The 10,827-nt window shown below is 44.0% G+C and overlaps 3 protein-coding genes across 3 annotated transcripts in view; 2 read left to right on the top strand and 1 right to left on the bottom strand.

Moving 5' to 3' along the window:
* The window catches only part of T265_11062 (hypothetical protein), a gene marked incomplete at both ends in the record, with an annotated part of 6,902 nt that extends 1,303 nt beyond the window's left edge, over positions 1–5,599 (top strand). The window contains 3 exons of the mRNA XM_009177613.1: positions 400–696; positions 733–888; positions 4,969–5,599. Coding sequence (XP_009175877.1) covers positions 400–696; positions 733–888; positions 4,969–5,480 — 965 coding nt within the window. The remainder of the gene's footprint in view (positions 1–399; positions 697–732; positions 889–4,968) is intronic.
* A 473-nt stretch (positions 5,600–6,072) lies between these two features.
* The window catches only part of T265_11066 (hypothetical protein), a gene marked incomplete at both ends in the record, with an annotated part of 96,370 nt that continues 91,615 nt past the window's right edge, over positions 6,073–10,827 (bottom strand). The window contains one exon of the mRNA XM_009177614.1: positions 6,073–8,680. Coding sequence (XP_009175878.1) covers positions 8,323–8,680 — 358 coding nt within the window. The remainder of the gene's footprint in view (positions 8,681–10,827) is intronic.
* The window catches only part of T265_11063 (hypothetical protein), a gene marked incomplete at both ends in the record, with an annotated part of 16,401 nt that continues 14,881 nt past the window's right edge, over positions 9,308–10,827 (top strand). The window contains one exon of the mRNA XM_009177615.1: positions 9,308–9,408. Coding sequence (XP_009175879.1) covers positions 9,308–9,408 — 101 coding nt within the window. The remainder of the gene's footprint in view (positions 9,409–10,827) is intronic.

Raw genomic sequence — 10,827 nt, forward strand, 5'->3', positions numbered from 1 at the left:
CTCCCACAAGATTTCTCACACAGGGGCCTGGTTGATTCAGTGAACAATGAAATTTGGTGAGCTGCAAAAATGTGTAGATAGAAAAGGACGGTTTTTGGTTTGAGCACATGCGCTACAAAATGCAGCATTTCGGAGTATGAAGCTTTAATCCACTTGCGAAGGTTTTGCAGCTGAGAGCATTGTGCGGNGAGAGCATTGTGTGGATAATGGGCAACTTTATACACACGCGCCTCTTATTCCGCAGCTTTACTGTGATTATTACAGCTAAGTGTGGGCTTTAGGGGGGAACTTACAATGGAAGACCAAATGCTGGTATCCTTTACGTGAACAGCAGTTTGTTGTGTAAGTGAATTGCATCAGTTTTTATTTACATAGGCCTACGCGCGAATTTGAAATAAGCTTCCGTGCGAATGCGAGTAAAGTATCGGATAAGGCACACACCGTTCAGCGAATGGCGACACTACTTTGGATGTGTTATTTCGTTTGTTACGTTTGGTTTAATTCTACTCTCATTCGTGACGCCGTACTGGCTCCAGTCGTGGTCAAGACTTCACACACCTTTTCTGAGGCTCGGTTTATGGGAGTTCTGTCTCAAAGGCTTCATGGAACGTGTTGATCAAGGGATGGTATCCTATTTCGACTGTTGGTGGATACTTTCTCCATATTATTCAAAGATATTCGCAGAGCTTGTTCCATGTAAGCCCTCACAATTTTTTACTGATTTTTCGACAGTCTGGTTCATCATTATACAAGTGCTTATGTCTGTTTCCCTGGCAATCCAGGTCGTGCTCTTCGTTCTTCTGATAGTTTATCTTTGCGAACGCATAAGACACGTGGAACGTCGAATTTTTTCCATCAATATGATGGCTGTTGGCCATGCGCTTACGGGTAAGTCTCTAGTCACCTTTTCATGCTATGGTTACGGAATTTGTTTTTTGCATTGCTTCAGATCATGATGCGTTTTCTTCCTTTATCTGCCGCTAGAATACCTGTCACTGGTCATCAGTGGAGTGATGGCAAATAGCTGGCAGCTAAACCGTCAGTCAGTCAGGAGTGGATAGCAGATTTCGTACCCTATGTGCTTTATTCGCTATGCGCTGAACTTGCTTGATGCTATATGCCCCAGAGCGGGTTCACTGAGATCAATGTTTGTCCAAATAGAGGGCACCTTTTCCCAATCTTCTTTTGTAACTACCAAGCGATCAATTAAAAACTTCTTTCAGTTCGAACACGCAACCTTACTGAACGAACTTACATGCGCCCACCATCCTCGTTAACAAAGTGACTATTTGTTCCAGTGACTGCTCACCACTTTTTCAAATTTGTAACTACTACAATGCTTGATTTTTTCATTCGCTAGAATGAAAGGCCCTTCAAGATGGCCACCAGGTCTACATGCAATGTTCTACGTGTATATTTTATCGGCCTCGTGTCGTCTACAGGCTAATAGCAGTAGGCTCATTGCAGTCGAACTGAATATAAGGTATACCGGACGCCTGAAATCAACTTTTAATCCAAGAATCTGAATAAGTACTAACTGTAGAATCTGCCGCATTGTCAGTGGGTATGTGGCAAGTTTTCCGCTATCTAAATTGGGTATGATATGCACACAGAGTAGGGAATGAGTTGCAGCACACATTGCTCGACTAGCGCGTCGTCCCCTCTTCCTAAGTCAGCCATAGTTCTGTGATTTAAAGTGATTATAGCACCATGGTCGGCTTTTACACTAGTCGCTGAAAATGTATCCCCATAAATCATACGACCATACTGCGTGGGGCTGCATGATCGAAAAGACTTATCGTTGTTGATGGGAGAGAATTCACTCTATCGGCCACTCGGTTAGTTATTACGGAAATCCGATCAGTTTTCCGCATCACTGGTTTCCATATCTTTAATTCATTCGCATAGAGAATGCATCTGAGGATGAGTTGCCGCGGGTGATTACATAGAGCGGTATAACGTGCTTAAAATTAGGACGATAGACCGGCTGTACCAATGCTCACCGATGCAATTCCGGCCGTGGGGCAGATTGTCCAACGGTATTTCTACGCATATTCTTGGTTTCAATTAGATCGTATTCGACTTCATTGAATCCACGGCTGATGAGCATTTGTGATCTGGCTGCTTACATTCCACTGACAAATACGGACGTATTTTTCGAAATTTTCTAGTCCTGCTTGAGTTTTCCTTATCCGGCTGTTCTAATCCGTTAGGTTGTACTGGAAGAACTGCCCACCGCAATTTGTTTCATCCTCTGTGTCATGGGAACAAGCATCCTTGTGCAACCACCGCCTAGTAAGACACTGTTGACTTATACTTCCGCCGCTTTATTATTCTAAGTAGCGTGCGTCAATTGCTGCATGCCATGTGTCTGCCGCAATATAAAACCTTCTAATTTAGCTTTATTTGATGTTCCAAAAGCCTTTATGGCTTCGAATCTATCCATGCCGAACTGTTCCGATAGTACCTGATAGTGGGTCACTTCCAGACAGTCGTACATAGAAACTTTTTAGCCATAGTACATCAACAGAGTGGAAGGAAATCATCCGTTTCTTCTAGGAGCTTGCGGTAAGGCATTTTGACGGTATTTCTTTTTGGGAGGTAATAAAAACCTACAGGCTAGTCTATGCTTCACATCATTTGGCAAATTAATGAGCTATAAGGACAATTTTCTGCTTCTCTGAAAGACGTGAGAAGAATGGGTTTAAGTTGGGAATGACAGTATAGAATTGGACAAACTCTACCCACGACCTCCTGGCGGGTTCGAGACTCTTCGTGAAATGTGAACTGCTGATGATCCCCAATAAGGATGAAACAGCTGTACAGTGTTTCTCGGCTTTTCAGCACAGATTGCCTTCACTTACAAAACGAAATCTTCACATAGGTGGCCAAGTTGCTCTGCTTGATCGTTGGTCTGTTCACCGAGCCAAATCATAGAGGAACAATCACACACACAACTGTCGAATTGAATGCACCCAACGAATCAGTCAGACATAGGAGATTGACACCAACTCGGATTCACATTGGACCAATCAAACTACGCAAAGACCGCCGTCAGAGCTACCAAATGCTGTTCAGAAGCTAGATGAGCACAGAGGGAAGAGCAGGAATTCACCCAATCAACCCCGCACTGACGATGTCCCTTCAATGTGCGATGGAACGTTTAAAATCCAACTGCCAATCCGGTGTACCGACCAACAACCAATACCGTTTTGTTTCAATATCTGGATATGTTCTCCTGAGCAAGAGCGAATGTACAATTGTGTTCTTTTGAAGACGCATATAGGTCATGACCAATCTTTTCAAATGTCTTCCCTATAGTACGAAAGTTTTGCAAAGTTAACTCAACTTTTAAAACCAAAAGGACTCATTAAAAATGGTCGGTTAGAGTACTTTTAAGAAGGACGGATTAACGAGCAACCATATATGGGTGATCTAATCTGGAAGGGCAACCTTACGAAGGGGAAAACGGAAGTAACTGGGTGCTACAAAGAAGAGGAATGCGTTATGGCCCACTTGTCGTTTCGAGATGGAAGAAAGCAATGTGCACTTATTCCATACTCCAGTATCCTTAGGCGTTTTGTTCCACGGGAACAGTGGGAGTGGTCTTTGTATGGACGTGATATTTAAAGAGGTGTAAACTACGTTAGATCAAAGTGGAGCAGTCACAATTATCTTGGTTGGTGTCTTTTCAAGGACACTTACGGAATACTTGAATAGTTATAATTAAATGGAATCTACCGTGTTTCAACACGCCCACAACTTCAAGTTAGATGCTCTAGTGCTATGGGCGACACTTGGCGTGCATCTTAGTTTACTGTGATGAATGTGCCAATAAGGGTTCAGTGTATGCAGCCGCATTCTTCGTGATTGGCGCTACTTCTTTCATGGGCCTTGAAAATACCCTTGTAAATGCAGTGTCTCAGTTCAATAGCAAACAGCTACCAGCAGCTGATGCATTTGGGTGTGTGTTATACTTGATGACACGCAGTGATCAGATGGGTCCGATTAGATTATTTAAACACAATGATGGTAGGGTGGTCAGATACTCACTTGACAACATTTTGCGTTGTTGTAAATTATCCATTCATGCCCTACAGCTACAAGTTCACTGAGCAGCAAAACTCATCTCATGATAATTGCTGCAGTTGATAATGCCTAAGATTCCAGGACCTTATTTTGGATTTATTAAAATAGGCCTCAGAACGACCGCAACGCAGACAACCACCAGTGTGCGGATTTACGGACCAGAATCGTAGGGGTTATATATTCAAAGGTGATGGTCGCTATTCGTAAAGGCCACTTGTGAGTGCCACTTGTGTATGCATTTTCTAATATGCCCTTCAGCACCATTCCTGACTCATATTCAACATGCTGGGAGATAATGTCTTTTACAGCAAACCAGACAGAGGAGCAAGAAAGTTTGAGAACCAGTTTCCTAGAGAAAATTCAAAAAATATGTAGACAATGTGAATATTTCATGTGGGTCACCTCCATATACTACTGCGTCTATCACGTTAGTTTCAGCGTTTTTTGCATGTACGTTATCCGTTTCCCACTTTTCAGTAGGGCACTAGAACGCATCTTTACTTATTGGCTCGGTCCCAGATGAGGGGCATCATTCGGGGAGGGGGCTAAACTATTCTTAGAGGGTTCATTTTGAGGAACTGCAGCAGTGTCAAGGTTTACCTCTCTGAAAAACTCAAATATTCTGTTAGGAGACATGTGTATATTGCAGCTTGTCATATTCACCATAATTTACGGGAATGAAGAACACAAGTTTTGCTCAATGGTCTTCGTTGACTCGTAGGACGGTATTAAGATGATACCATTTCGGAACGGTCTCAACTGGGGAAGGCAACTGTTTTCCCAAATAAACCGGACTTGAAGTTGAATATGAGTAGTGTGAGTTACCATGATCACTTATGATTCGCGCATTTCTCTTTCATCCCTCCCAAAACTATCCAGCTTGTGCGCTCTTCCCAGCTCTAGTGGTGTTTGGTGTTAACTGGAAGAACCCTAACTGGATGCCCTATCCAAAATTTAACTGGCCCTCTTGGTCCTACGGTGCGGCTATTCTGGCCAATTTCAGTTCCTTGTGTGGAGCTTTGTGCTTCGGCTTGGTTAGTCGGGAGCTCCGTCGAGATTTGGAAGAGTACACCATGGAGTTTCCAATGTCCACTAAACTCAAGCACCGAAGACGCTGGTGGCTCAGAAAACGTCGGTGGTCTCAAGACGTCGAGGCTCCGGGTTCAAAACCACACTATGAGTTTGAAAAACGACTAACGCCTACGCCGAGACCGGACGAGATGATATCGATGAGTGAATTCAGTCAAAGTCACGCACAATCTGTTTCACAACAAGATAATTCACTTGGATCGCCTGAAAGCGACTCACAACCGCGAAGTTTCGAGTCACCCTCATCTAGTATGCGAGAACATCGCCCGTTGGTTGGTCAGCGGTATGGATCCGATATCTAACGATTCACGGAAACACAACCAAACACCGGAGTGTAACTTTCCTTCCAAATGCTTTGTACCGTACTTTTAATTCATCGCACAATTATCAAATAATAAACTGTCACTAATCAATAGACCCGTCAATACGTGAACCTAGACTGTATGATTGGAGGATAAAGGCCCAGTTTTTTTGGTGAATTTTAAACAAACCACCAATCAGTTACTACTGATCAAGCGGTGTAAACTTCAACTGCTAATCGGCAAGTCGTGAAGTTGAAATCGCCCCAGAGGTTTGTGACATGCGACCCGCTGACGACTCAACACGGACGAAACAGTGGTGAAGTGCATCACGGCATTTCAGTCGAAACGCAAACTCTCCCAAGTGAGCAGATCTGTGTTACTCCGGCCATAGCTTCTACGGCAGTTATGTGGCTGGCTTTGCTGTGGTTCGGATTGTTGATCTGTTTGACCAGCTTGGCGGGTGAATTGCATGCCAAATTTCAAACAACCAGTTATCTGACTTTTCCTACCGGCCATTCATTCGCGACCAGGCCGGATGGAAAATGAGCTTGGACGCTCTCACGAAAACAAATTGAGCATAGTAACCGTAGAAGTTTAATGAACTGCTTCAAGTAAATAAACAAATGGATTGATATACGGCAGATCAGAGTTTATTGAGTGTGCAAGCGATAAACGTAAGGGAAACGAGGCGGGAAGGATTCATCTATATGCAACCAAACTAATACGACCGGAAATATCACAAAATTTTGGGACAGGACCAGACCGAGACGTCGTGTAGGAGCAGGCGGAAGTGCCGANGAAAGGCTATCAGTTCAAGGATTGTGTGGGCGCAAATGGCATTGGTTGACAAACTCTGAAGATTTCTGGTTGTAGCAATGCAGATTTCAAGTGGCATTGGTCCACAGTCATGAGCTAGCAACCGGAAACAAACGCCGTTCTTCTTTTCAAATCATCAGGAGCGATTCGGCAGCTGAGTATACACATACGCTGCGTGCGGAACAGAGGCAACCGATGCATCACAAGTGGGGACGGGAGAAGGTTTCAAAATAGTAAGAATATTTTTGACTGACTGAAAACAACAGTGGTGATAATGACAGAAGTCGTAGGAAGGTCCGTATGGCAATCGTACGCAAGTGAAGAGCGATGAACTATCTCCAGCGCTGATAAGTAGTGTGTGAGCAGCATCAACGTAAAACACTACCCGGAAGGAGTAAGGTTCATTCTAGCAAAATGCTGCTCTACTGATGATAAGGAATTGACATCAATGGACCCAAACGGACCGAGGCAAGATGCTCTAAGTAGAGCCTAAAGAAAAACAATCGTTTTACAATAGAGAGGGGATAAAGTGGCTTGTTTTATGGGCCGTGTGAAACCGCGCAACGGCCACCAGTCACGTGTCTCCATAAGTTGATATCTATGTGATTAGTAGTTCTGTTCAAACGTCACAATTACAGTGATAAATCTAGCAAAATTTTCATCTAGTAGATGACAGTGGTAGAACTAGTGAGAGGAGCAGTGGTGGTCAAAGTACGAAACAGGTTGAACGGGGTGGATGCTACAAAAATAACAGTAGAAAAAGAAACAAACAGATGGCGCGATTCGAATGAGCACTCTTGATTTGGTAGAGAGTCAGGTAACGGAGGCGATCAGCTATTGATGAGTGGAGGGCCATGCACACGCATAGNTGAACTGCTTCAAGTAAATAAACAAATGGATTGATATACGGCAGATCAGAGTTTATTGAGTGTGCAAGCGATAAACGTAAGGGAAACGAGGCGGGAAGGATTCATCTATATGCAACCAAACTAATACGACCGGAAATATCACAAAATTTTGGGACAGGACCAGACCGAGACGTCGTGTAGGAGCAGGCGGAAGTGCCGAAAGGCTATCCAGTTCAAGGATTGTGTGGGCGCAAATGGCATTGGTTGACAAACTCTGAAGATTTCTGGTTGTAGCAATGCAGATTTCAAGTGGCATTGGTCCACAGTCATGAGCTAGCAACCGGAAACAAACGCCGTTCTTCTTTTCAAATCATCAGGAGCGATTCGGCAGCTGAGTATACACATACGCTGCGTGCGGAACAGAGGCAACCGATGCATCACAAGTGGGGACGGGAGAAGGTTTCAAAATAGTAAGAATATTTTTGACTGTATTAAAACAACAGTGGTGATAATGACAGAAGTCGTAGGAAGGTCCGTATGGCAATCGTACGCAAGTGAAGAGCGATGAACTATCTCCAGCGCTGATAAGTAGTGTGTGAGCAGCATCAACGTAAAACACTACCCGGAAGGAGTAAGGTTCATTCTAGCAAAATGCTGCTCTACTGATGATAAGGAATTGACATCAATGGACCCAAACGGACCGAGGCAAGATGCTCTAAGTAGAGCCTAAAGAAAAACAATCGTTTTACAATAGAGAGGGGATAAAGTGGCTTGTTTTATGGGCCGTGTGAAACCGCGCAACGGCCACCAGTCACGTGTCTCCATAAGTTGATATCTATGTGATTAGTAGTTCTGTTCAAACGTCACAATTACAGTGATAAATCTAGCAAAATTTTCATCTAGTAGATGACAGTGGTAGAACTAGTGAGAGGAGCAGTGGTGGTCAAAGTACGAAACAGGTTGAACGGGGTGGATGCTACAAAAATAACAGTAGAAAAAGAAACAAACAGATGGCGCGATTCGAATGAGCACTCTTGGTTTTGTAGAGAGTCAGGTAACGGAGGCGATCAGCTATTGATGAGTGGAGGGCCATGCACACGCATAGTTGTGTGTGTGTGGACCGCATTCAAGGGAGCAATACATAAATGCTGCCCCTTCAAAGTGTGTTCTATCCATATCTAGTTGTGGGTAATGTTGCGATGTGTTGTCTCTGGTGAGCCGTGCGTTGATGGCGGATTGATGGTGATTTGAGGCATAGACAAAATGTGGCTAGAATCGACAGCACCATGTCCCGGACTGTCATTCCCAGCATCCCAAGGGGCATTTGGTGTGCTTCGCTCAGCCAATGGATCCATGGAAAGTGGTCGACCCAAAGGGTCAATCGAGAACAATACTGGCTTGGTCTTGACTTCAGCGCCATCATCTACTGACTCCTGATCAACCCCCAGAATCTTGGGATTGGGCCCATCGGCATTCACACTGTCGCGCGTCTTCCGGCGACGACCTCGCTTGCCAGAATCCTTTGATTTCGTTTTTCTAAAATAAGCGGGGGAACAGATCAAACAGCGTGTCCCAACAAAACTCAGAAGAAATTGTTTTTTGGTCTATAAGTCATAAATCCAAGCAACCAGTGCGTAATAATGTTGAATATTTCCGTGAGTTGAGTAGGCGAAAGTGAATCCAGTTTGTATCTTCAGGTTATTTCACCTTTGAACTCCTTCATATGGGGTTTTAGACAAAACCGTGTTTTACTACTATTCGCAGAACACCGTTACGGCTCATGGTCCTACGTAGAGCGCCCGAGAAAAGGATCTTAGTGGCAGTTTTTGAGAGAACCGGTACGGTGTTTGTGTCGGCTGGAACCGGGGCATTCCCTTAGACAGCAGAGATCGCCAGTTTGAGCGAAATATACTTTTTCTATTTGAAACGGCTTCCGTCGGGGAATTCGCCCATCTTTTTGCTCACTAGTATTCGTACTTTACAAAAGCAGTCGAATACCTGTTCCAGTGAACTTTTGTGAACGTAACACAGCATGAGTATGACGTTCATTTGTGACCTGTGTTTCAGTTCGAGCCCATTTACTTGTTGACCTATGTCCAGCTTTGACCTACCTTGCCAAGTCTGTTAGATTTCTGCGACCACTCGTGATAAGAGTGTCCTTGCATGGAACGTGTAGTGGACGATGTTCAAACGAAGAACCGTTTCATTCAGGAATTTGATAACTTCTACCGGTCACAAAGCCACATAGTTGCGGGCACTTTTCAGTAAGCAGACGGTCATAAGTCCTATTTTTCCAAAGGTCGGCAACGTTGTTATCTGACAAACTCAATATTACTTCTGTTAACTCAGGAGATGTCAGTGATAAATGTCGAAGGAAAAGCTCTAGTCCGGTCTGAATCCCTTGTTGTTGTTTTTAAAGACGCCTGACCTAGAACGCTTGTTGTTGTTTTAAAGACGCCTGACCTAGAACAGTTGCAAACAGCCGTGGCATAAACAGGCGCCGTACAAAGGGCTATAACCCATCGTTTGGGGGTCGAATCGAAACCCATCATAACAAAGCATTCGCTTTTTAGCCTCTGAAATCAACATATGGCTAGCGACGTGGATGGCAATCATTTGTGATACCATAAGCATCACATTATGAATGAATTAAACCTGGACTCCGTGTGTATATCTTAATAATCAACGTACATTCAGAAGGTTTCTCTTTGACTGTGACGTCCTTCACACCGATCAAACTGGCCATCTGTTACGCATACGCAAGTGATACAAAACAAGATCGACTGTTCGCAACGAAGTCAAGGGTGACTCAGAAGTCAGTCCACGCGTGTAGCTGATCAACACAGCTTACCTTAACTGGTCAAACCTATGACCACAAGGCCCGAAAAATAACGCAGAACGGCTTTGCACGGAGGCTACCGCTAAAGCTGACCACAGTGACTCTCTCAGACGAAACGACTGCGCTAACTTCCTCCTCTATGGATGGGGGTGATCCACCAAAGGTCAGGACAGAGATGAGGTAGCTCAACAGCTGCCAGGTATAACATATTTTGCACATCTGGAGAATTTGTTCATCGTAAATATATTCTCAGCTCGTCAAGTCATAAACTTTTCCACAGACAGATGCTATCATACCGACAAGGCTGACCCGACGTGAGGCCTGATACGATCATCCAGTTGATAGATATTTTATCAGAGGACTATTTCTAGACATGCAAAAAGTTCACCAAAAACAGGTATATTTTTTCAGAACCCCACTCGTGAAACACTCATATGGTGCATAATCCCATCAAACTATCCGGACCATTCGCAGCCAGACTCTCATTCACTCGGATCCGACCCTCGAAGTGATCTGCTGCCTTTATTAATTTCCACCTGTTGATAGAATGGCAATAACCAACAAACATCCGTCAACTACCTGTTTCTGATTGGATAAGATAACCTTGCAGTGAATGAGTTCCTGTCCTTCCGGGTAGCTACTGGCGATAACTGCACATCATGTCGTCAGCTACTCAACTTGGTTAACGAACAAGCTGTTAAAGATCCATTTACAGTAACGGTCACTAGAGAGATTCCGATGTAAATTAAATTCTCTGTATACGAACAATCCTTTTGACCAAAAACCAGGTAGAAAGACTGAATCGTGGGCTCAAATGACTACTGGATGCTCCAAAACAAAACTA

The sequence above is a fragment of the Opisthorchis viverrini genome (genome assembly GCF_000715545.1).
Source record: "Opisthorchis viverrini unplaced genomic scaffold opera_v5_444, whole genome shotgun sequence".
NCBI lineage: Eukaryota > Metazoa > Platyhelminthes > Trematoda > Opisthorchiida > Opisthorchiidae > Opisthorchis > Opisthorchis viverrini.